This window comes from Oncorhynchus mykiss, chromosome 16 (assembly GCF_013265735.2).
Source record: "Oncorhynchus mykiss isolate Arlee chromosome 16, USDA_OmykA_1.1, whole genome shotgun sequence".
NCBI classification, from domain to species: Eukaryota; Metazoa; Chordata; class Actinopteri; order Salmoniformes; family Salmonidae; genus Oncorhynchus; species Oncorhynchus mykiss.
The window spans coordinates 25,590,851-25,618,105 of NC_048580.1; the positions used below are offsets into that span (position 1 = coordinate 25,590,851).

The window sequence follows — 27,255 nt, forward strand, 5'->3', positions numbered from 1 at the left end:
TGTCTTCCTCTGTGTGCCCTGAGCAGCAATGGTAGGAGCGTTTTTATGATATTTTTTTTTGTAGTGGTGATATGATCTGCTTAACTCTGTAGTGTGTGTGTGCACGTGTTTGTAGAGGTAATACCCACACAATTCTGTAGCCCTATGTTGATGAATGTGTGTGGTGTGCATGCATGGATAAACAGTATGTCCCCATGTCTGTCTACAGAAGCGCTACCGGGCTCTGTACAGCTACACGGCTGCCGACGCCGACGAGGTGTCTCTCCAGGAGGGCGACCTGATTGCAGACGTACAACAGATAGATGAGGGATGGATGTACGGCCGCATCGAACGCACCGGGCAACAGGGCATGCTACCTGCTAACTACGTCCAACCCCTCTGAAACCCTGGGCCTCCTTCAATTGGTTGAAACATTCAGAACACTGCAGACAGAAATGTAAGCATGGGTTGTGTTCATTAGGCACCAAAGGGAAGAAAATGGATTGAAAGAAGGTGTGACTGCCCGGACGTGTCCAATAAGAAACGCTCAATTTACTTTTTCATTGCAAAGCGTTTAAAACCCTTTGTTGCATGTCGTAATGAACAAAACCCAGGTTGAAGGTTAGTGTCCTCTCTAGGTTGTACTTTTCTATCTGCAACGTTCAGAGTTTCACTCCACTGCTGAACTTAGTCCAGGAGAAATGGGGAGATGAAAAGGGGGGGGGGGGGGGGTAAATGTGGGAAACAAGTCACAGCCTAAGAGAGGGAGAGGACGGAAGAAAGAGAAAAGGAAACAACTAGTGCCATTAAGACTTGAATATTGTCTCTGACCATGTTTTTGCTCATATGGTCTATTATTCATGGTTTTTGAAAAGTTAATTGATTTAGCTAATAAAGCTTCTCACTGCCATTTTCAGTACACAGTCCACTATCGGACAGCTCAATGCCCTAATACTACTACACCTAAATGGTTTTAAATGTCTAGGTCTTCCCCGTGGTTTATTTGTAATGACATAACGACCCCAGTGAGGCCATACCATATTAAGCTTGCATCTATTAGGCAGTGTACAATATATAGAGTTCCCCAAAATGTATTAATTATTCCGAAATTTTGCATGAAGTTGGAAAGTTTAGGATCGGCTTCCAGTTGACAGTTGTACATTTTAGGACAGATATATTTCTATAATTTAGAACCTAGAGGGCTTCCGTGTTAGTACTTGTTAGCAAACTGTATTTACTAACTAGTACCTGTTAGAATACCTACCGGTCTGTATCTACTGATTACAATAGTTACACTAATCAGCAGCACTTGGTTTGGGCTAGGCAGAAACAGGTGTGCACAATTATCAATCAATGGTATTTTATTAGGATCCCCATTAGCTGTTGTGAAAGCAGCAGCTACTCTTCCTGGGGTCCACATCAAACATAAAATAGAACATTAATAAAACAAGAACAGAACTAATGATGTCCTAAAAGAGCCGTTTAAAATATCACCGCCGTGCATACGAAAAAATACTTAATTGGTGGTGTGATACGGCTTGACAGAAATGAAGAATTCAAAAATGTCACCATTCACAGGGATTCAAGGGTGTTTTATACGTTTGAAAAATTAAAAAAGGTATGATTTATATTATTCTATTCTAAGTTTTGCAATGAAGCATTCAAATTCATTGGGGTAAAACTGAATATTTGAGAATTTGTCTCATTGTTTTTCTTACATACACAAAGCAGCCTATGTGCCAGAATGTCTCTGCTTCTGCTTTAGAAAGCAAACTTGACTTGAATGCAACAATGTCAAATCTAGCCAATCTTGCAAGCGTTCTTTGAAATCTTGTGCCAGCCAATGTGTAGCTGTCAAGAGGGACTACTTCAATAGCTGCATTTAGACAGTCAGCCCAATTCTGATCTTTTTTTCACTAATTGGCCGTTCGATTAGAATTGGGCTGCCTGTCTAATCACAGCCTATGTAGCTAGCATTGTTGAGGTACCCAGTCGAACCAAAGAGTACGCTTTGAATAGAGCACATCCAACAATATTTTAAGTCAGCAACATTTTATTAATCAACATTAAAAGAAAATACAACCTTATTTTCCTGTTTTCATTTTGTCAAGTTAAATGGGCTACTATTGATTGTACATTAATTGCAAAACAATGTTTTTTGCCAAATATCCAATCTTACTACCTGTAGCCATCTCCCATTCATGACCTGTGTGAGAAGAGCCTTAGACCGATGCACCAATGAGACTCATTTCCTAATGAGCTTTAGAGAAGTGAAATGAACAAGTTCTGATAAAAACAAATAGAATACCACACTTAAAACAAAACAGTCAATAAAACTTTCGTCATGTAATATATACTGTCAATCTAAAACCAGGTCCAACTGTTTTTTATTTTCCTGGTTTGGGCCGATCCTGAAGAAGGACACTCTCTTGTCCACAGTCTCCTGTAGTTTGGGTGGCAGCCACAAAAGCTGCTCTTGCAAAACATCAGCGTTACAGCCTATGCAGTCTTTACATAATCTATAACGAGAAGTTGAAGTACAGCTTTGTTAAAACATCAACGGATAACCAGGTGCTGGAAACTAAAAAGGTGTGTTACTATAGATAGCATGGCAACCATATACAATGTGTGTAAAATACACAGACTTGAGAAAAGTAGCGATTGAATATCTAAAAATAGTTCTCGCTCTGGTTAAGGATTAAATAATTGGTTTTAAGTTTACGGTTTCACATAAAACATGTCAAATCTTTATTGCACATTTACAGTGATGTTCATTTTTGGTTAAGTTCTTTATAAAATCAGCACTACGTCACAGTGGAAAAGCACAGCAAAATCCCACAACACTAAAACAACAAGTAACGCTAGGATCAAAGTCGGAGTATAAATTGCACAACATGCTCAAATGGTCACTGTGGACTTTGTTAAACCACTTAGTCATGAATGGTTGGGTTGAGATTGGTCCAACACGTACACGCACACTTGCACAGGCGAGTACTGTACATGTGCCAGTGCACTGGCTTACACATACAGTAGGGCAAAAAAGTATTTAGTCAGCCACCAATTGTGCAAGTTCTCATTTTATTACTTATTTTCCACCATAATTTGCAAATTAATTCATTAAAAATCCTACAATGTGATTTTCTGGATTTGTTTCCTCATTTTGTCTGTCATAGTTGAAGTGTACCTATGATGAAAATTACAGGCCTCTCTCATCTTTTTAAGTGGGAGAACTTGCACAATTGGTGGCTGACTATAAATACTTTTTTGCCCCACTGCATTTTACCTTTATTTAACTAGGCAAGCCACAAATTCTTATTTTCAATGATGGCCTAGGAACAGTGGATTAACTGCCTATTCAGGGGCAGAATGACAGATTTGTCCCTTGTCAGCTCGGGGATTTGAACTTGCAACCTTTCGGTTACTAGTCTAATGCTCTAATAACAATAGATTTTGATTCAAGTGCAGTATATTACCAGGTGTGTGGTTTACCTGAGTAGGGGGTATGGCTGGGTCTGAAAGACTAGAACATCTTTGCAGTGGTTCTGTGACGGAGACCTCAAAACAGTGACCTGAAAGCAGAGGGTTGGTAACATAGTAGTGAGATGGGTAGATGAATGGATGGATTGATGGAGGGTATGTAGTGACATAACGAACCCAGTGAGGCCACCTTGGTTAGCGCACACTGCGCCCGGCCCGCCACAGGAGTCGCTGGTGCGCGATGAGACAAGAATATCCCTACCGGCCAAGCCCTCCCTAACCCGGACGATGCTGGGCCAATTGTGTGTCGCCCCAGGGACCTCCTGGTCGCAGCAGAGCCTGGGCCTCTGGTGGCACAGCTGGCGCCTTTAACCACTGCTCCACCCGGGAAGCCCAGGGAATGTTATGTTTTAACGTGTTGTTTCAGAAGTTTCAACATAGAAATGTATTAGTGGCTTGGTTAAAAACACGTTCTCTTCTCAAATATTTCACAAGGAAATGCAATCTATTTTTTTTACCTTTATTTAACAAAGACGGTTCTGCCGAGTTGTTCTGCAGTTATTCAATGAAAGAGAGGAGGGCTTCACACCACTCGTGTATCTTACCGAGTTATTTACAGATTTTCATTTTGCTCTTGTGTAGCTTTGTCAACTATGAGTTCGCTCCTCTCCCTGTATGCTTTACAGACTCTCCTTACCCCTAGTCGCACAGGTCTACTCATTTCTCCTAAATGGAGATTCGCTTTTCTCCCTCTCTCACGTCCATCTCCTCATTTGAATTCCATGCGGTCACTGTCACTTGTCCACTCATGCTTAACATTGTCATCCATCGCCCACCAGGTGCCTTTGGAGAGTTCCTCAATGAGATTGACACCTTGATAAGCTCATTTCCTGGCAATGGCCCACCACTCTTCGTACTTGGCGACTTCAACCTCCCGACGTCTGCTTTTGATTAATTTCTTTCCAACTCCCTCTTTTGACCTCACACTTTCCCTATCCCCTCTAACTCACAAGGCAGGCAAAACGCTTGACCTCATCTTTGCGAGGCTACTAATCTCACTACAACCTCCCTGCAGGTCTCTGATCAGTACTTTGTTTCATTTTCTGTCTCCCTTTCTGCCAAACCTAACAACTTAGCCCCTACCCAGATGGTCATGTGCCATCTCAATAGTCGCTCTCTCACACTACTCTTCTATCATCTCTCCCCTCTGCTAAATCCTTCTCCCTTTCGTCTCCTGATTCTGCCTCGTCGACCCTACTCTCCTCCCTTTCCGTATCCTATGACTCACACTGTCCCCTTTCCTCCCAGCTGGCTTGGCCCTTCCCTCCTGCTCCGTGGCCGAGTGACTCATTGGGAGCTTACAGAACAGGGCTGTAGGCAGCTGAGCGAAAATGGAGGAAAACTAAACTTCCGGAGGACCTATTATCCTTTCACTCCCTCCTCTCTACCTTCTCTTCCTCTGCCAAAGCCACTTTCTACCACTAAATTTCAAGATTCTAACTCTAATCATAGGAAACTTTTCCACCTTCTCCCTCCTTAATCCTACACCCCCTACCTCTCTGCGGATGACTGTCAACCCCTTTGGAAAAAAAGTTTGACATCTGCTACTCATTCACTCAGCCTATTGAGTCCACTGGTCTCACTCACAGAACTACCCTACGCCTTGACCTCTTTCTCCCCTCTCTCTCCAGATGACATCCTGCGACTAGTGTGGTTTGGCCGCCAGACAACCTGCCTGCTCGACCCCATCCCCACCTCCCTTCTCCAGACCAACTCTGGAGACCTTCTCCCATTCCTCACTTCCCTCAACTCATCCCTGACCAATGGCTGCATCCCCTCAGACTTAAAAGATGGCCCAAGTTGCTCCCCTCTTCAAGAAACCAATACTCGACTCATCTGACAAACTACAGACCTGTATCCCTTCAATATTTTCTTTCCAAAACACTTGAACATGCTGTCTCTGATAAAATGTATTGTTATCTCTCTCAGAACGATCTTCTTGACCCTAACCAGTCAGGATGGGTTACTTAACCGTGGCTCTCCGCACTGCCAAAGCTGACTCTCTCCTCTGTTCTCATCTTCCTCAAGCTATCCGCTGCCTTTGATAGCGAACCATAGGTTCCTCCTCTCCTCTCAGGGCTGGGCGTCTCAGGCTATGCACACTCTTGGATTTTATTCTACCTGGCAGGCCGCTCCTACAAGGTGACGTGGAGAGGATCTGTCTGCACCACATACTCACAACTGGTGTCCCCCAGGGCTCGGTTCTAGACCCTCTCCTCTTCTCTCTATACACAATGTCTTTTGGCTCAGTCATGTCCTCACATGGTCTCTCCCATCATTGCTATGTGGATGACAACTACTTTTCTCCTTCCACACTTCTGACAGCCAGGTGGCGACACGCATCTCTGCGTGCCTGGCAGATATCTCAACTTGGATGTCGGCCCACCACCTCAAGCTCAACAAGACGGAACTGATCTTCCTCCTCGAAGGCCTGCCTTCTCAAAGACCTCTCCATCACGGTTGACAACTCCAGTGTCACCCTCCCAGAGTGCAAAGACCCTGGACAACCCCGTCATACTCTGCAAACATCAAAGCAGTGACCCGCTCCTGCAGGTTCATGCTCTACAACATCCTTAGAGTACGACACTACCTCACAAAGGAAGCGGTGCAGGTCCTAATCCAGGCACTTGTCCTCTCCTGTCTGGACTACTGCAACTCCTGCTTGTGCCATCAAAACCCTGCAACTTATCCAGAACGCAGCAGCCCGCCTGGTTTTCAACCTTCCCAAGTTCACTCATGTCACCCCCCTCCTCCGCACACTCCAGTGGCTTCCAGTAGAAGCTCACATCCACTAGAAGACCATGGTGCTTACCTATGGAACAGCAAGAGCAACTGTCCCTCCCTACCCAACACTCTGTTCTGCCACCTCAGGTCTCTTGGCCCTCCCACCCCTATGGGAGGGCAGCTCCCACTCAGCTCAGACTTGAGATGAACAAGAGTACATTAAGTATTGTAGTGATTGAGGGAACAGTGCAAGGTTAAGATGAGCAGCCTGAAATTGGGTCGCCATGACCAAAGGCAGTGACCATAACTACTGGTCCAAGAAAGCTAGTTCCCTTAAGAAATCAGTTATCGGTCTTCTCAATGGCAGGTTTTTTTTACAGTGTCTTTCAACCATAAGATGACTTATTTGATCAAATGAAAACTAAACAAAATGAACACAATTCAACCATCATTCAGACTCCATCTATCAAGCTAGGGAATGTGAAAAGCATCCTTAAAACTTAGAGCTGAGATCCCGTTAAGGGGATCGATATGACAACAGCCAGTGAAAGTGCAGGGCGCCAAATTCAAAACAACAAAAATCTCATAATTAAAATTCCTCAAACATACAATCTTATAACATTTTAAAAGGTAATTTTTTTGTTAATCCCACCACAGTGTCCGATTTCAAAAATGTGTTTACAGCGAAAGCACCACAAACGATTATGTCAGGTCAGCACCAAGTCACAGAAAAACTGCCATTTTTTTCAGCCAAAGAGTGGAGTCACAAAAATCAGAAATAGAGATAGAATTAATCACTAACCTTTGATGATCTTCATCAGATTACACTCATAGGACTTCATGTTACACAATACATGTATGTTTTGTTCGATAAAGTTCATATTTATATAAAAAAATCTCAGTATACATTGGCGTGTTATGTTCAGGAGTTCCAAAAACATGTGGGGATTTTGCAGAGAGCCACATCAATTTACAGAAATACTCATTATAAATGTTGATGAAAATACAAGTGTTATACATGGAAATATAGATAAACTTCTCCTTAACCTGTTGAGTGTAAGGGACAGTATATTGATGTTTGGATGAAAAACGTACCCAAATGAAACTGCCTATTTCTCAGGCCCAGAATATGCATATAATTGTCAGGTTAGGATAGAAAAACCTCTAAAGTTTCCAAAACTGTCAAAATATTGTCTGAGTATAACAGAACTGATATTGCAGGCAAAAACCTGAGGAAAATCCAAACCGGAAGTGCTGTTTTTCCTGAAAGCTCTCTGTTCCATAGCCTGCCTTCGCTCCGTTTAAAGGGATATCAACCATATTCCTTTTCCTATGGCTTCCCCATGTTGTGAACAGTCTTTAGACATAGTTTCAGGCTTTTACTTTGAAAAATGAGCGAGAAAGATCACATCGTGTCATTGGATACCTGGGTGCCAGAAGCATTTTGCATGCGCAACAGTTTGGAGCAGACATTTTCTCTCTCTCTCTCTCCTATTGAAGAAGCTACAGTCCCGGTTGAAATATTATCGATTATATATTGTATAAACAACCTGAGGATTGATTATAAAAAAAACGTTTGACATGTTTCTACGAACTTTACGGATACTATTTGGAATTTTCGTCTGCCCGGTCTTGACCACTCGAGCCTGTGGATTTCTGAACATAACGCGCCAACCAAATGGAGGTAATTTGGATATAAAAATAATCTTTATGGAACAAAAGGAACATTTATTGTGTAACTGGGTGTCTCGTGAGTGCAAACATCCGAAGATCAAAGGTAAGCGATTCATGTTATTGCTTTTCTGACCAATCTACTTGGCTGCTAGCTGTTTGTAATGTTTTGTCTACTGAGAGAGATGGCCTTACATTAACGCTTGGTATGCTTTTGCCGAAAATCTTTTTTGAAATAGCTAAGCTGTGTTTTGCTATATTGCACTTGTGATTTCATGAAAATTAAATATTTTTTGTAATTTAATTAGAATTTGGCGCTCTGCAATTGAGCGGATGTTGTCAAAAAATTATCCCGGTAACGGGATGGGTGCATCAAAAAGTTAATGCAACCGCTGTGTCAGATTTAAAAAAAAGCTTTACGGAAAAAGAAAACCATGCAATAATCTGAGTCCAGCGCTCAGAGAACCAACAAGCCAAAAAGATATCCGCCATATTGTGCAGTCAACAGAAGTCAGAAATAACATTATAAATATTCACTTACCTTTGATGATCTTCATTAGAATGCACGCCCAGGAATCCCAGTTCCACAATAAATGTTTGATTTGTTCGATAATGTCCATAATTTATGTCCAAATAGCTACTTTTGATAGCGCGTTTGGTAAACAAATCAAAAGTCACGAAGCGCGTTCACTAGTTGCAGACGAAATGTCAAAAATATTGGTTACAGTACAGAAACATGTCAAACGATGTATGGAATTCATCTTTAGGATGTTTTTAACATAAATCTTCAATAAGGTTCCAACCGGAGAATTCCTCTGTCTTCAGAAAAGCAAAGGAACAGGAGCTACCACTCATGTGAAATGCGCCTTACCAGCTCGTGGCTGCTGGCAGACCTCTGACTCATTCCCCTCTCATTCAGCCCCCCTTCATAGTAGAAGCACCAAACAAGTTTCTAAAGACTGATGACATCTAGTGGAAGCCTTAGGAAGTGCAACATAACCAATATCCCACTGTATCTTCAATAGGGGCTGAGTTAAAAAACTACAGGCCTCAGATTTCCCACTTCCTGTTTGGATTTTTCTCAGGTTTTTGCCTACCACATGAGTTCTGTTATACTCACAGACATCATTCAAACAGTTTTAGAAACGTCAGGGTGTTTTCTATCCAAATAATATGCATATATTAGCAACCCGGGACTGAGGAGCAGGCAGTTTACTCTGGGTACCTTATTCATCCAAGCTACTCAACACTGCCCCCAGCCATAAGAGGTTTTAAGGACTTGTTTTTCCCCAGTGTAGACTTATACGTACCGAGTCCATCAGGAGGACGTAGTCTCGACTCCCCCCGAAGACAACCACATCACTATCCTTGCCCCGACACGCCGAATGCCACAACCTATGGAGGTAAACCATGTTCAGACAGGTATACCATGTTCAAACAACTTTCTATTTTGTTTAATTGAATAAAATAAACATCTGCTCACTAATTGGTTGCACCTAACGAATAAAGAAATAATAAACAGGAACGTCGCAAGCATTACAATAAGTTATTGCTGGTCGAGTCTCTCGGTTCAAAACGTCTGCTCAGAGATGGCGTGTTACTGGAAATTAGGCTAATGACAGTGAGAATATGCACAAACAGTGGCTTTTGATGGCCATCCCCTACCTGGGCTTGTCATGGTGTAGGTGATCCATCTCTCTCCATGTATTTGTCTGAGTGTCAAACTCCCATCCGTCACCTAAAGGAAAGATATGAAAGAATATGTATGATTTTTTACAAACCACCCTCAATACCTATGTCATTCTTTACAAAAGCACTACTCACAGGAAACCCAGAACTAAAATCTTCAGTAATGCGTCAGAGGCTCGATTAAGTTCTGGGGGGCAGACATGTTAGAAAAAAATACTAGAATGAGGGGCAGATGCAAGGCGGTAGCTCCACACCCCTCTCTTTACAAGTTACAGGCTAGTCTACGGGCCAATTGTGCCACCCACTTCCTAAATGCAAAAGATGTGAACACCTGCGAAATGGTGATTTGTCCAAATGATCCGTGGTGATAATAAATCTGCGCAGCGGAACAAAGTTCCTCGTTAGTCATCGCATCAGTCTGTTGACAGATGCTAAAATACCAGTTGTGTTACATGCTGTCCACGAGCGATTACAAAAGCACTTTAGCATTTTAGAAAGACGTAAGTGCTATAAGGACCGATGGGGCTGTTATGAATCCTTATTACACCCATAATGCATTAGGGTTTGATAAAAATACAAATGTAAAAAAAAAAACTAAACGAATGTATCTATTTGCTGATTCAATGAGGTAACACTTTTGTTAGACATAACTAGCCTAGTAGACAAAAGTGAGTGTAGCACTCGGTCTGGTTTATCCAGGCTAGCTTCAGACTTACTTAAAGATTCACCGGTGATACTCAGCCCACCAAACAGGAAGAGGGTGTGGTCAGACACTGGGGTCAGGGTGTGCATGGAACGCCCCACGGGCACCAAAGACGAGAGGAAGTCACTGGAGGAATGCAGAGTGTTTTACACAAACACACAGATATAGCACTAAACACATGCTAACAAGGACAAAAGTTTTTACAGAGACGAGTCCCTGGTTGTTGTAGGTTGAGTAAACATATTAGATCTAACAGTCTTGAGGCACGCTAGAGACCCAGGTTCAAACCCAGTCAGTCACATACTTTATATAGATATAGAGTAAATGAGCTTACATCCGTGTCCATATCCAGGTGTCCAGATCCAGACAGTGGATGTCCAAATCTGTGTCCTCCTGTCACAAATATGAAATGTTTCGAAATCACAGGGACATAAGTCAGTCACCATCAGCAAATCCTTGTCTCAATCACAAGATGCCACATTGTCAGCTTCTTTTCTCTTCTCCTGATAGGTCAATACAGTTGGCAACCACTGATATAAAGACGTTCAAAGCAAAGGTCCAGAGTTGATTTCAAGATGGCAGATCCAAAAAGAGATGTTGTATACCAACCATAAACAGCAGGAATCTAATGGTGGTCCACTCACCAGACCTCCGCAGATGTAACCTTTGTCCCCCAGGGTGGCGCTGGTGTGGGAGGCTCTAGGAGATGGGGTCTGACCCTACGGAAAGAAGCCACGAGGGAACGTGTCATCAAGAGTATTATCAGTGTGTCAACAACAGAAAACAAGTGACAAGATAGTTGCTGCATACTTGAATAAAAATCATACTTAAATCATGATTAGGGACATGTCAACAATAATAAGACCATTCATTTCATTCACATGAATATAGTAGTACCACACACACTCACATGGGTTTCAGGTTCTTCCCACGTCGCAGTGTGTGTGTCAAAAACATTGACTTCGCTGTTCCAGCCCCAGAACCTAAAGAATGTCGTCCCAATCATTGCCTGAGGAGTTATAACACCCAAGTAAAACATAAGCATATTCCAGTATCAGTGAACATGTAGTGTATTTACATTGTTTGTTAATTCCTTATTTATTTACCCAGGATGATTCATGGACTGTGAAGTTCCTTGAGTTGTTGACCTCTCTTATGGTTTTACATCCATACCCTCCAAAGTAGATGAGCCTATAAAACAATAACACAAAAGATCACTAATGGCACCATCATTACTACATCCAGCTGCTCACTGCAGCTATTGATTAATAAATGCGTCGAAAGTAACCCTCTCACATATATTGCAAGCAGTGAACACAGTGTACACTCACATAATGTTTGCATCGTTTTGTTTGTTCACAATACACCCATCACTGTAATCTAAGTCAGTCCTTACTACGAATGGCTATTTCCCTCCCATTGAGATGTAATAAGTAGGTAAATTAGCAAGTAAAATGAGGATTCCAACTGAGTGAATCTGAATAGGCAGTTAATAGACATTGTCAGCTAGAAGGTGTGAATGTTTGGCGAATGGCTCAAGAGCACCTTTTGTTGTGGGGCATGCCTTAATGCTAGTAACAATGGGTGTGGGGAGAAGACTTTAAAATACCCTCTACCCCTGCATCGTCATCACATTTCTAGGCCTAACCAGTCTGGCTAGTGATCAATGTCATAAATGTCGGTTTGCAAACTACCGGTAATTTACCAAAGTAAATCAGAATTTTCAATCATCAACAGGTCATCTATGGCCATATATGGTCATTTATACTTAAATAATTAAAAAATATTTATTTTATATTTGCGTCCATGAGTTTCTAGTTAATAGACCATATGGTTCAAGAGAAAATGGCCTAATGCAAAAAAAACATCAACCAACAATGGCATTATTTTTCAATTAACACTGCAACTCTTCCAACTATTTACTTTTTTCACATCCGCCACCAGTTTGACGCTAAAACATTTACAGCAAAGATGTATTGACATTTAATATATACAGTGGGGCAAAAAGTATTTAGTCAGCCACCAATTGTGCAAGTTCTCCTACTTAAAAGATGAGAGGCCTGTAATTTTCATCATTAGGTACACTTCAACTACGACAGACAAAATTAGAGGAAAAAAATCCAGAAAATCACATTGTAGGATTTTTAATGAATTTATTTGCAAATTATGGTGGAAAATAAGTATTTGGTCACCTACAAACAACCAAGATTTCTGGCTTTCACAGACCTGTAACTTCTTCTTTAAGAGGCTCCTCTGTCCTCCACTCGTTACCTGTATTAATGGCACCTGTTTGAACTTGTTATAAGACACCTGTCCACAACCTCAAACAGTCACACTCCAAACTCCACTATGGCCAAGACCAAAGAGCTGTCAAAGGACACCAGAAACAAAATTGTAGACCTGCACCAGGCTGGGAAGACTGAATCTGCAATAGGTAAGTAGCTTGGTTTGAAGAAATCAACTGTGGGAGCAATTATTAGGAAATGGAAGACATACAAGACCCCTGATAATCTCCCTCGATCTGGGGCTCCACGCAAGATCTCACCCCGTGGGGTCAAAATGATCACAAGAACGGTGAGCAAAAATCCCAGAACCACACGGGGGGACCTAGTGAATGACCTGCAGAGAGCTGGGACCAAAGTAACAAAGCCTACCATCAGTAACACACTACGCCGCCAGGGACTCAAATCCTGCAGTGCCAGACGTGTCCCCCTGCTTAAGCCAGTACATGTCCAGGCCCGTCTGAAGTTTGCTAGAGAGCATTTGGATGATCCAGAAGAAGATTGGGAGAATGTCATATGGTCAGATGAAACCAAAATATAACTTTTTTGTAAAAACTCAACTCGTTGTGTTTGGAGGACAAAGAATGCTGAGTTGCATCCAAAGAACACCATACCTACTGTGAAGCATGGGGGTGGAAACATCATGCTTTGGGGCTGTTTTTCTGCAAAGGGGCCAGGATGACTGATCCGTGTAAAGGAAAGAATGGGGCCATGTATCGTGAGATTTTGAGTGAAAACCCATCAGCAAGGGCATTGAAGATGAAACGTGGCTGGGTCTTTCAGCATGACAATGATCCCAAACACACCCTGCCCGGGCAAAGAAGGAGTGGCTTTGTAAGAAGCATTTCAAGGTCCTGGAGTGGCCTAGCCAGTCTCCAGATCTCAACCCCATAGAAAATCTTTGGAGGGAGTTGAAAGTCCGTGTTGCCCAGCAACAGCCCCAAAACATCACTGCTCTAGAGGAGATCTGCATGGAGGAATGGGCCAAAATACCAGCAACAGTGTGTGAAAACCTTGTGAAGACTTACAGAAAACGTTTGACCTCTGTCATTGCCAACAAAGGGTATATAACAAAGTATTGAGATAAACTTTTGTTATTGACCAGATACTTATTTTCCACAATAATTTGCAAATAAATTCATTAAAAAATCCTACAATGTGATTTTCTGGATTTTTTTTCTCATTTTGTTTTGTCATAGTTGAAGTGTACCTATGATGAAAATTACAGGCCTCTTACAGGCTGACTAAATACTTTTTTGCCCCACTGTAAATACACGTTTTATTAGCCTTCATTTAATTCGGCAAGCCAGTTAAGAACAAATGATTATTTACAATGACAGCCTACCCTGGGGCGTCAGGTAGCCTAGTGGTTAGAGCGTTTCGATCTTGAATCCCCGATCTGACATGGTAAAAAAAATCTGCCGTTCTACCCCCAAACAAGGCAATTTAACCCACTGTTCCTAGGCCGTCATTGAAAATAAGAATTTGTTCTTAAATGACTTGCCTAGTTAAATAAACGGTCAAATAAAAATAAATACGTAAAATAAGATATTTTATACTGAAACCGTCATATTAAACACCAATGGTATTCACTAAGTTGTTGGGTTGTAGTGAGGATAATGTTTTACAGCTTTGTCATTCTATTTTTTATTTAACAATCATCTAATTTTATATATTTTACATGTGATGAAAATTCAATCTAGGCAGAATCTACCGCATACAGAAAGCCGATTAGTGAAGGTGCTGGAGGAAAATCCAAAACTGGAGAAACAGCAAAAAGTCAGATGCAATACATTTTTTTAATAGAAGCTAAGCTTTCAGTCAGTCAACCATCAGAGCATATCCACAAACAATAGTGGGACAGGTAAGGCCAAAAATAATTTTGACACCTCTAATTATCGGAAGTACCTAAAAAGGCCACTAGATGTCATGTGATGAAAATTCCATAAAATCCTTAAGTAAAAAAAACAAAGTGTGTGTGTACATTACTTTAGTGCTTGCAGAGATAGCACACTGACAACGTTCTATACCCATGTAGGTCTTTGTGTGTGTGTGTGTGTTACCATCCTTGTGAGTACCGGAAATCCCCCAAAGTCCCCACAACGATAGAACTACAAGGAAAATTCTCCCTCGTGGGTACATTTCCCACAAGTAAAAATACTATTTTAAGCTTAGGAGTTAGGGTTATAATTAGGGTTAGAGGTTTAGGGTAAGGAGTTACATTTTGAATGGAAATCTATTTTAGGTCCCCACAAGCATAGTAAAACATGATGTGCGTGTGTACCTGTCTCGGTTTACCCAACAGGACTGTTTGTCTCTGGGTGAGGGGGTGTTTCCCCCAGCGTCTGTCACTTTCCTCCAGGTGTAGCATCCTTCCAGCAGGTCAACACTGTACAGCTGCAGACAGAGCAACACAGGAACATTAAGCTCTCATTTTAACACAAGCAGTGGACTGTTGCTCCATAATGTATCACAGACATTAAAGGTATAGGCTCTGTCCAGAAACAACCCCAACCTACTAGGCACTTGTGTAGATACAAGAGGATTGCATTTAGGGTGTAAGCAATGTAGCCCTATGTTGGTCTTTGTGTGTGCGCACACACACATTTTACTATACTTGTGAGTACCAGAAGTCCTCACAAGAATAGTAAACCACCTATAATTCAGAGAAGTGAACACATTTTGCTGGTCCCCACTTGTAAAAAGGCCATTTTAGGCTTAGTGGTTTAATTTGGGGTAAGGTTTAGGAGTTTGAGCTTTGAATGGGAATCAATTGTTGGCCCCCAAAAAGTCAAGTATAGTAGGACAGCTGTGTGTGTGTGTGTGTGTGTCAATTTTGATCCTTAATGATCTCAACGCCAATGCCTGCTTTCTGAGTGAATATAGAGATGCTTTCACTCTGTTTTACAGAGACTTGGTTAGCTGATGAGATTTCTAATGTGCTGAAATTTAATGGATTTTATGGCCCCATTCACGCAGAGCGCGGCCTGGCATCGCCGGAGGAGGGGTTGTGTTTCTACATAAACGAACACTAGTGTTCTTCCACAAATATCAAGAGCAAAAGACTTTGAAATGTTAGGCATCTCATTGCGCCATTTCAGTGTTTATCCCAACTGTTTATGTACCAGCCACAGCATACTACCACAATGGCTGCTAACATCACCTACCAATTTGTCTCCTGAAGATTTTAACTCTTGCTCACATCACACTGACCTATAAAACTATGAACAATGTGTTACTTGTTGCACAAGGGGAGATAGGAAACTAGACTTGTGTTATGGTAATATTAACAGGGCATTCAAGTCACTGCAGACACCTCCAGTACTACTAAAATACAAACAAGAGCAGGAAAAGTATTGGAAAGGGCAGTTCAGATATGGTCAGATGAAGCGACAGATCAAACGAATTGTATTTGTCACATGCGCCGAATACAACAGGTGTAGACTTGACCGTGAAATGCTTACTTACAAGCCCTTAACTAACAATGCAGTTCAAGATATAGAGTTAAGAAAATATTTACTGAAAAAACTAAAGTTAAAAAAAATCTAATCAAAAGTAACTAATTACATAACAATAACGAGACTCTATACAGGGGGTACCGGTACCGAGCCAATGTGTGGGATTAAAGGTAATATGTAAAGTGACTATGCACTTTACAAGTGGGTGGGGGGGTCAATATAAATAGCCTGCAATTATGTTTTTCCCTGTACAAATTGGGACATTATCAGTATCAGCAGAGACTGCATATAGCCATTTCTGTCAGGGCATGTTAATCCCCACAAAGATGGTGAAATGCTATCCAAATAACAAGCCTTGGATTAGTGCAGAGCTGAAACAGATATCCCTTTCTGCTGGCAACCAAAAGGAAGTGAAAACTGCAAGGGACCATTAAAACAACAAACAGCCCAGGCTAAAGACAACTACAAAAAGAAAGTGGACACCAAGGGACGGCTACCGAAGGAATGCGCAGATGAACTGGCAGACATCTTTTGCACTCTGCTTAATAAAGTGGAACTTACAATGTTTTAAGTACTTTGCAGATATGAAAACAGACCATCATATCACTCCAAAATATTAAATTCCCAGTTTATGCTACAAAACCAACTTTAAAACAGTTTTTATTTTAAAGAAGGTTATTTCTATTTGACTCAACATTCCATGGATGTACACTAAGGCATTGTAGGCAGAAAAGATGGATGCAGCTCAATAGAATTCACCAATACATTTCTTGGTAGTCCAAGAAAAGATTACTATCATGTTTCTTAATTCAAAGACTCAATCGTGGACACTGACTGACAGTTATGGCTGCTTAGCGTCATGTACTGTTGCCTCTACCTTTTTGCCCTTTGTGCTGTTGTCTGTGCCCAATAATGTTTGTACCATGTTTTGTTGCTACCATGTTGTTGTCATGTTGTGTTGCTGCCATGCTATGTTGTTGTCTTAGGTCTCTATGTAGTGTTGTGGCGTCTCTTGTCATGATGTGTGTTTTTTCCTATATTTTATTTGCAATCCCAGCCTTTTGGTAGGCCGTCATTGTAATTAAAAATGTGCTCTTGTATAAAAAAAATTTGGTAGCTACACAACTAGAGATGCACGTGTCATTTGGTTAGCTAGCAAGAAATGCGAATCGCTCTTTGCCCCAGCTAGCACAGTGGATCTGGGCCGATTCCGGCTGAGAGTCGGGGCACTCGACTGAGAGTCAGACTTGGCCGACGTCATGTGGCCTGAGTCTGGGCCGCCTTAGGCAGTATTACTTATGGCTAGGAGGAAGGGATTGAGCTCCGGGCCGATACCGGTGTGAGTTATCGGGCCCAAATGTATTACTTGGGTCTCAGGCCAATTCCACTCTATCGCAATTTAGGCTGTTACAAATGTACTGATATAAGTGGATGCACGTGGCATTCCGGCGACTGAGAAAAACGACTTAGTTGTGCCTGTTGTTCACACGCGTATCTGCCCTCTCATTGGGTAGAATGGTCCCACCGGATTTCCACTGTCTCTCTTGTGTGTGCATCCTTTTCCTGGAATTCTCTTCTGCTTTTCGACTGCATGCAGCCTCACCTTTTCTGTGTAAAACTCTAACACATGCAGGTAGACCCCAGCATTATCTTGTGGGTGCTGGACTTCCTGCTGAACAGGGGGCAGTATGCCAAGTTCAACAACACAACATCCCTTCCTCTGTGTACATCTACTGGTTCAAGGGGGAAATGAATCTCTCCAGTGCTATTCTCCATGTCCACCAATGACATGAAAGGTTCAGACAGAGACTGCTTGGCAGCGAAATACACCGACGACGCCACCCTTGTGGACTCCTCAGATTACACAATGCATTCCCAAACAGAAGTAAACAGGGTTTATGAATGGTGCTATAACAACCTCACACTCAACATCAACAAAATCAATGCTCATTGATTTCCAGAGGAAAGCAGAGGAAGCCAGCTATTCCTGGGTATTGAACAGGCAGAAAGAGCGGGGAGATTCAAGTACCTGGGGAATATCATGGAGAGCAGACTCGCTTTTAATGGCAACACTGAAAACATATATTTTTTTTTATCCAACAACATCTGCACCTCCTATGTAGACTAAGACAACGTTGTGCTTAGTTCCCTCCTGTACTCCCCATTCACCCACGACTGTGTGGCCGCACACGACTCCAACACCATCATTAAGTTTGCTGACGACACGAAGGTGGTAGTCCTGAACACCAACGACAATGAGAGTGTGTGGTGTGGTGCCAGGTCAACAACCTCTCCCCTCAACGTCAGCAAGACAAAGGAGCTGGTCTTTGAACACAGGAAACAGAAGGACGAGCACGCCCCCCATTCACATCAACGGGGCTGTAGTGGAGCAGGTCGAGAGTTTCAAGTTCATCGGTGTCCACATCACTAAGGACCTATCATGGCCCAAACACTAACCCAGTCATGAAGAGGGCACGACAACACTTCTTCCCCCTCAGGAGGCTGAAAAAATTTGGCATGGACCCACAGATCCTCAAAAAGTTATTCAGCTGCACCATTGAGAGCATCTTGACTGATTACGTCACTGTCTGGTATATGGCAACTGCTTGGCATCTGACTGCAAGACACTACAGAGGGTAGTGCAAACAACCCAATAAATCACTGGAGCTGAGCTCACTGCCATCCAGGACCTCTATACCAGGCGGTGTCAGAGGAAGGCCTTAAAAAAAGACTCCAGCCACCCAAGTCATAGACTGTTCTCTCCGCTACCGCACGGTAAGCGGTACCGGTAGTGCCAAGTATGGGACCAAAACGCTCCTGAACAGCTTCTACCCCCAAGATATAAGACTGCTGAACAGTTAATCAAATGGCTACCCGGAGTATTTGCATTGACCCCCTATATTTTTTTGCACTGGCTCTATGCTGACTCACTGGACTCTAACCTCATTGTAATTTGTTTTACCATTTCCTTTAATTTGTTGCATTTTAAATTTGCATTGTTGGGAAAGGTAAGTAAGCATTTCACGGTAAAGTCCACAACGGTTCGGTTGTAATTCAGCGCATGTGACAAATAAAATTGGATTTGAACTGCATGTCAACACCCAGGGTCTTCAGGGAATCTTTGATAGACGGGCAAAGGAAAAGGCCAAACGATCCATAGAGGACCCCACACACAACCTTGCCCAATGATTTGAGCTGCTGCCCTCCAGAAGGAGATATACTCTAAAGTATCACTGTTCAGCAAGAATAGGAGCAGGTCAAGTTTCATTCCGACGGCCATCAGGCTGCTGAACAGTGGGACATAGGACAGATGTAGGTCCAATACATGGTCCGACAGTAGGACACAGCAACTGTGAATGTGTGTGCATTAACTATCCATTTTGTCTGCATTACCTGTATTATAGTGTATTGTTTTTGTGTATTTGCTTGCAGACTTCACAAAATGAATTTCCATGTAAATAGACAAAGTACATTGAATCGTATAGCTTGAATTACACTTCACAAGGCCGCAGGGCCAGACGAATTACCAGGACGTGTACTTCAGGCATGACCAACTGGCAAGCATTTTCACTGACATTTTCAACCAGTCCCTGACGGAGTCTGTAATACCAACATGTTTCAAGCAGACCACTATAGTCCCTGTGCCCAAGAACACTAAGGTAACCTGCCTAAATGACTACCGACCCATAGCGCTCACATCTGTAGCCACGAAGTGCTTTGAAAGGCTGGTCATGGCTCACATCAACACCATTATCTCAGAAACCCTAGACCCACTCCAATTTGCATACCACCCCAACAGATCTACAGATGATGCAATCTCTATTGCACTCAACACTGCCCTTTCCCACCTGGACAAAAGGAACACCTATGTGAGAATACTATTCATTGACTACAGCTCAGCATTCAACACCATAGTGCCCTCAAATCTCATCACTAAGCAAAGGACCCTGGGAATAAACACCTCCGTCTGCAACTGGATGCTGGAATTCCTGACGGGCCGCCCCCAGGTGGTAAGGGTAGGGAACAACACATCCGCCATGCTGATCCTCAACACAGGGGCCCCTCAGGGGTGCGTGCTCAGTCCCTTCCTGTACTCCCTGTTCACTCATGACTGCAAGGCCAGGCACAACTCCAGCACCATCATCAAGTTTGCCGATAACACAACAGTGCAACAGTGCAAAAAAATCACTGACAACAATGAGGCAGCCTATAGGGAGGAGGTCAGAGACCTGACCGTGTGGGGCAAGGACAACAACCTCTCCCTCAACGTGATCAAGACAAAGGAGAGGATTATGGACTACAGGAAAAGGAGGCCTGAGCACGCCCCAAGCATTTCGCTACACTCGCATTAACATCTGCTAACCATGTGTATGTGACAAATAAAATTTGATTTGATTTGATTCTCATCGACGGGGTTGTAGTGGAACAGGTTGAGAGCGTCAAGGTCCTTGGTGCCCACATCACCAACAAACGATCATGGTCCAAACACACTAAGACAATTGTGAAGAGGGCACGACAAAGCCTATTCCCCCTCAGGAGACTGAAAAGATTTGGCATGGGTCCTCAGATCCTCAAAAGGTTCTACAGCTGCTCCATCGAGAACATCCTTACTGGTTGCGTCGCCGCCTGGTATGGCAACTGCTCGGCCTCCGGCCGCAAGGCACTACAGAGGGTAGTGCGTACAGCCCAGTACATCACTGGGGCCAAGCTTCTTCAAATCAAATCAAAAAATGTTATATAGCCCTTCGTACATCAGCTGATATCTCAAAGTGCTGTACAGAAACCCAGCCTAAAACCCCAAACAGCAAGCAATGCAGGTGTAGAAGCATCCAGGACCTCTATACCAGGCGGTGTCAGAGGAAGGCCCTAAAAATTGTCAAAGACTCCAGACCCCTCTTTTACGCTGCTGCTACGCTCAGTTTATAATCTATGCATAGTCACTTTAACTCTACCTACATGTACATATTACCTCAATTACCTCGACTAATTGGTGCCCCCCACACACTGACTCTGTACCAGTACCCCCTGTATATAGCCTCGCTTCTTATTTTACTGTTGCTGTTTAATTATTTGTTACTTTTATTTTCTATTTTCTGCTTAACACTTTTTTTCCCTTAAAACTTCTTAAAGAATTGTTGATTAAGGGCTTGTAAGCAAGCATTTCACTCTAAGGTCTACATCTGTTGTATTCGGTGCATGTGATAAATAAAGTTTGATTTGATTTGACTTAGCCCGATCAGAGAGCAAGGTGGAGCTACTACCATACTGCTTATGGTTATCAAATTATTAGCAATGTACTAACAACTACCACGAAAGGTTTGTTTCCTTGTCATACCAAAGAAAACTTTCCCAAGCCCGGATATAATAGTCTACCAAAGACCATTTCGAACTCCCCTTTTCACAAAGTCAGCTTCCAATTCACTTTCACTTCCAATCGATGAATGGCACTAATGCATTCCTGCATTCCTGTCTTTTTCTCTGTCTGCACTTCTCTGATATCAGGTTACAGCCCAGGTTGCATATCACGGATAGTTTTCATAACAATGCTACGTGGCCATGAGCAAAACAAAACACGTTCGACAGCTTTTGGCCTTTCTTGGTTCTCTTAATAGGCTCCTATCAATCACAATCTGATCGGAGGTCAGTTTCACTCTTTAACACTTTGTACCTCCAAGGGGGGGAAAGGACACAGCTGGATAAAGGCATCCGCATACATAAGTTTGGTTTGCTCCTTGTCGAACTTAGCTAAGAGAAGTGAATGTCTGTGCTCGCATACTCCCTTAAAATACCATCGCTTGGAAAACAAGGGGGAAAAAGCAGTAATACTGCTCTTTGCCCCTCTTGAGACACTGTAGCAAAAGTACACTTCTTCAAAAATAGTCTGAATTAATAAAATTGTGTAATTCATTTTGACATTTTTGCTGGGATGGTCATAGTCACGCAATTTTACATTAAAATGTTTGGTGCAGTATTTCTCAAGTGAAAAAATGTGCATGAAAACGAGTCGTCTGTTGTTGAATGACAACAAACACTTCATTGAAGAATTGCTACTGTTGACCAATCGCAGACAAAGAAGCGAAGACTTAGGCTCCAGAACTTTACACATGCATGAACAGCTGACAAAAAAAACCTGACAGACACCAAAACAAACAAAGATATCATTACATGTATGCGGAAACTGTTTTGACTCAGAAGCAAACGGTAAGCTTTAGGGTGACCTGATCCTAGGTCATCGGGTGAATATTGCTGTCTTGGGGTGGGGTGGTAAGAGAGAAAAGGGGGGGTGATTCTTACCTGGTTGGTGTGTCCATTTGGGTCACACCCTCCAAACACGTAGAGAGTGCCGTTGTGATAAGAACCGCAGGCGCCTGATAAGGCCGGAGGGATTTCTCCCTCCATCCCCCTCCGCTCCCTGACACACACATACGCAAATTAAAGCTCCGTAGTGTGCATGTCTGTGGGTAGTGTGTGTTGGGGCAGGTGGCTTTATCACAAACACAAAAAGCGAAATAGGGAAGAGTGATAGCATTTGTGTACATGCTACGGCACTGCAAACTTGGTCAAGTAAGTGAAGATATTAACGAGCAATAAACAATGAATGACAAAGAAGTGTCAACAGCAGCGGGCAGGTGAATCATTTAATTTTAGAATCATTGAAATTAACAATGAATAAAGAGCTTGAATCCAACAGGAAACAGACATTACGATTGTTATGAGACTCTTACCATATTCCACTCTCCAAATCGCACAGCCAAATCTCATCACTGGGTAACAGTGTTTCTGTTCCGGAGACTGACTGTCATGGAACATCAAAAAAACAACATCTACCGTCAATAAGATAGTGCAACACTCTATTGAAACATTGTAGCAATTCACACAATAGGCTAAACCTACTAAAAGTTTCGGCAGTGGTAACATGAATAAAAGGTAGCCCAACATTACACCTTATTGTAGAGGTAAATTGGCTTTGGCAGCTAAAACAACCAAATACTCAATCTCATAAATAGGGTCTCAATTGCGGTACGGCTCTAGCGACATAAAGCCCTCAACTTTCATTATTATTATTTTTTAAACATACATTATTTTAACCAGTTTTACAGTTGCAGCAGATTATAGTTTTCAGTGCCAAGTTTGTGGCGTCTGTCTTCGTTACACACAGGTGTCCGGAGACGCGTTTGTTTTCTGTGAACAAGCGCTGTAATATGACCGTGTGGGAACCCTAACCCTATAAAGGTGTGTAGTAATTTCACATTATGTATTATTATTTCTCGCTGTCGGTATGAAAGACAAGTTCATTTTGTTTCCAAAACCGTACTGAAAGCGATGCGTTTGAAATTGAATAAACGAGATTTGAAGCTCAAAAAAACTTCCACGGCTGTAAGATATCGTCGATAGGAGCTGAAGGTGGTTACGTCTATGAATTAGTTAAGTGAAAAGAAAGCCGAGTTTCTCAACTCAAAAGGTATCTGAACATATTAAATGTGATGCCTATAGCGTTTTGCTCAAATGCGGCTTAAAAAATAAATCAATACTTTGCCCCAACCTTACCTTACAGCCTCCCCATACATAAAGACAGCTCCCTTCCACGAATGCAGTGTGATCACTCCGCTCCAGCGAGTTCGACATCTCGACACCGGTTCCTGTATCCATCATCTACTGCGACTAAAGAAAAGCTGTGTGTCTCTCGGTTTTACTTTCTCCAGATCATAGGAATGCTAATGGCTCTGAGATGGGATGGACTTCTTGCTACATGCAAAGGCAAGCGAGACTGTGCAAATGCGCTTTTCAGGATTGATTTAAACTCCTGGGCCGCGTTTCTATTGTGAGACTTAAATCGTTTCAGAACATTATATGACTGGGTGAAGGCCGCCTTTTCAATTGAATACATCTTCTACATATTTTTTAAAGGCTATAATACACTAGCTACATTTGAATAGATAGACACAATACCCTACATTTTATGTAATATGGTAAAATGATGCACTTCTAATGGTTTAATTTTATTAAGCCGAGGTAAAAAACCGATATAATAATTCTGCTCAGTTTAACATTCGACAAAACACTTAAAATATAGGCTACACATTTTTCTGTCTTTTAGTAGCCATTGATTGTAAACTCAGCAAAAAAAGAAACGTCCCTTTTTCAGGACCCTGTCTTTCAAAGATAATTCATAAAAATCCAAATAAATTCACAGATATTCATTGTAAAGGGTTTAATCACAGTTTCCCATGCTTGTTCAATGAACCATAAACAATTAATGAACATGCACCTGTGGAACTGTCATTAAGACACTAACAGCTTACAGACGGTAGGCAATTAAGATCACAGTTATGAAAACTTAGGACACTAAAGAGGCCTTTCCACTGACTCTGAAAAACCAAAAGAAAAATGCCCAGGGTCCTTGCTCATCTGCATGAATGTGCCTTAGGCATGCTGCAAGGAGGCATGGGGACTGCAGATGTGGCCAGGGCAATAAATTGCAATGTCCGTACTGTGAGACGCCTAAGACAGCGCTACAGGGACAGCTGAACATCCTCGCAGTGGCAGACGACGTGTAACAACACCTGCACAGGATCGTTACATCTGAACATCACACCTGCGGGACAGGTACAGAACGGCCTGAGTTACACCAGGAACAAACAATCCCTCCATCAGTGCTCAGACTGTCCGCAATAGGCTGAGAGAGGCTGGACTGAGGGCTTGTAGGCCTGTTGTAAGGCAGGTCCTCACCAGACTTCACCGGCAACTACGTTGCCTATGGGCACAAACCCACCGTCGCTGGACCAGACAGGACCGGCAAAAAGTGCTCTTCACTGACGAGTCGAGGTTTTGTTTCACCATGGGTGATGGTCGGATTTGCGTATATAGTCGAAGAAATGAGCGTCACACCGAGGCCTGTACTCTGGAGCGGGATCGATTTGGAGGTGGAGGGTCTATCATGGTCTGGGGCGGTGTGTCACAGCATCATCGGACTGGGCTTGTTGTCATTGCAGGCAATCTCAATGCTGTGCGTTACAGGGACGACATCCCCCGCCCTCATGTGGTACCCTTCCTGCAGGCTCATCCTGACATGACCCTTCAGCATGACAATGCCACCAGACATACTGCTCCTTCTGTGCGTGATTTCCTGCAAGACAGGAATGTCAGTGTTCTGCCATGGCCAGCGAAGAGCCCGGATCTCAATCCCACTGTGCACGTCTGGAACATGTTGGATCGGAGGGTGAGAGCTAGGGCCATTCTCCCCAGAAATGTCCGGGAACTTGCAGGCGCCTTGGGGGAAGACTGGGGTAACATCTCACAGCTGGTGCAGTGCATGAGGAGGACACATTATTTGTTCAGGGACACATTATTACCTTTCTGTTAGTCACATGTCTGTGGAACTTGTTCAGTTTATGTCTCAGTTGTTGAATCTTATGTTCATACAAATATTTACACATGTTAAGTTTGCTGAAAATAAATGCAGTTGACAGTGAGAGGACTTTTTTTTTCTTTGCTGAGTTTAGTCAGCTACAGTTTAGTGTTTCTCAACCTCTGGTCCGTGGGCTGGTACCGATTCCTGGGCTGTTGCTAACTGGTCCCTCAGATAGTTGGCTGCGCTGACACGCATTTAGTAAATTCTTAAACTTACCATCCGTACATTAATGGCATTTATGTTACAAACTCTACACTGCAAATATGGTTGACTTTTTGGTGGCAGTTCGTGTGACTGCTATTTTGGTCAGAACAGAGTTTGGAGACATTGTACTTTACAGCGCTTTTAATTTCTTACATTTATTTCACCTTTATTTAAACAGGTAGGTTAGTTGAGAACAAGTTCTCATTTACAACTGTGACCTGGCCAAGATAAAACAAAGCAGTGCAACACAAACAACAACACACAGTTAAACATGGAATAAACAAACATACAGGCGGGGCTTTACCTAGCAATGCCTTATAGATGACCTGGAGCCAGTGGGTTTGGCGACAGATATGACGCGAGGGCCAGCCAACGAGAGCATACAGGTCGCAGTGGTGGGGAGTATATGGGGCTTTGGTGACAAAATGGATGGCACTGTGATAGACTGCATCCAATTTGCTGAGTAGAGTGTTGGAGGCTATTTTGTAAATGACATCGCAAAAGTAACGGATCGGTAGGATAGTCAGTTTTACTAGGGCATGTTTGGTAGCATGAGTGGAGGATGCTTTGTTGCAAAATAGGAAGCCTATTGTAGATTTAATTTTGGACTGGAGATGCTTAATGTGAGTCTGGAAGGAGAGTTTACAGTCTTACCAGACACCTAGGTATTTGTAGTTGTCCACATATTCTAAGTCAGAACCGTCCAGAGTAGTGATGCTGGATGGGTGTGTAGGTGTGGGCAGCGATCAGTTGAAGAGCATGCATTTAGTTTTGCTTGCATTTAAGAGCAGTTGGAGGCCACGGAAGGAGAGTTGTATGGCATTGAAGCTCGTCTGGAGGTTAGTTAACACAGTGTCTAAAGAAGGGCCAGAAGTATACGGAATGGTGTTGTCTGCGTAGATGTGGATCAGAGAATCACCAGCAGCAAGAGTGATATCATTGATGTATACAGAGAAAAGAGTCGGCCCGGGGATTGAACCCTGTGGCACCCCCATAGAGACTGCCAGAGGTCCGGACAACAGGCCCTACGATTTGACACACTGAACTCTGTCTGAGAAGTAGTTGGTGAACCAGGCGAAGCAGTCTTTTGAGAAACCAAGGCTGTTGAGTCTGCCGATAAAAATGTGGTGATTGACAGAGTCGAAAGCCTTGGCCAGGTCGATGAATAGAGCTGGACAGTATTGTCTCTTAACGATGCGGTTATGATATCATTTAGGACCTTGGGCGTAGCTTAGGTGCACCCATGACCAGCTCGGAATCCAGATTGCATAGCGGAGAAGATACGGTGGGATTCGAAATGGTCGGTGATCTGTTTGTTAACTTGGCTTTCAAAGACCTTAGAAAGGGAGGGTAGAATAGATATAGATCTGTAGCAATTTGGGTCTAGAGTGTCACCCCCTTTGAAGAGGGGGATGACCGCGGCAGCTTTCCAATCTTTGGGGATTTCAGATGATACGAAAGAGAGGTTGAACAAGCTAGTAATAGGGGTTGTAACAGTTTTGGTGGATCATTTTAGGAAGAGAGGGTCCAGATTGTCTAGCCCTGCTGATTTGTAGGGGTCCAGATTTTTCAGCTCTTTCAGAACATCAGCTATCT

General features: G+C 42.8%; 2 protein-coding genes across 2 annotated transcripts in view; one reads left to right on the top strand and one right to left on the bottom strand.

Annotated features, from left to right (window-relative positions):
- The window catches only part of LOC110491720 (LIM and SH3 domain protein 1), a 35,650-nt gene extending 33,584 nt beyond the window's left edge, over positions 1–2,066 (top strand). Inside the window, exon 7 of the mRNA XM_036946599.1 lies at positions 209–2,066. Coding sequence (XP_036802494.1) covers positions 209–382 — 174 coding nt within the window. The 3' untranslated portion in view covers positions 383–2,066. The remainder of the gene's footprint in view (positions 1–208) is intronic.
- Positions 2,015–24,154, bottom strand: LOC110491719 (kelch domain-containing protein 1). The gene is made up of 13 exons (XM_021565399.2): positions 23,592–24,154; positions 22,769–22,839; positions 22,338–22,455; positions 14,870–14,982; positions 11,410–11,494; positions 11,214–11,312; positions 10,948–11,022; positions 10,638–10,696; positions 10,317–10,429; positions 9,577–9,649; positions 9,222–9,306; positions 3,469–3,548; positions 2,015–2,498 (listed from the first exon to the last, which is right to left on the bottom strand). The coding sequence occupies exons 1-13, from the start codon at positions 23,694–23,696 to the stop codon at positions 2,339–2,341; spliced, it is 1,236 nt and encodes a 411-aa protein (XP_021421074.2). The 5' UTR covers positions 23,697–24,154; the 3' UTR covers positions 2,015–2,338.
- Between the last annotated feature and the right edge of the window lie 3,101 nt (positions 24,155–27,255).

Bases quoted from the DNA above. Each gene is read 5' to 3' on its own strand.
- LOC110491719 (XM_021565399.2), bottom strand. From the start codon at position 23,696: ATGATGGATACAGGAACCGGTGTCGAGATGTCGAACTCGCTGGAGCGG. The intron at 11,495-14,869 runs GTACACACGCAC...ATTGTTTTATAG, and splicing joins TGTTGGGTAAACCGAGACAG to GCTCATCTACTTTGGAGGGT. The intron at 10,430-10,637 runs GTAAGCTCATTT...GCATTCCTCCAG, and splicing joins ACCTGGATATGGACACGGAT to TGACTTCCTCTCGTCTTTGG.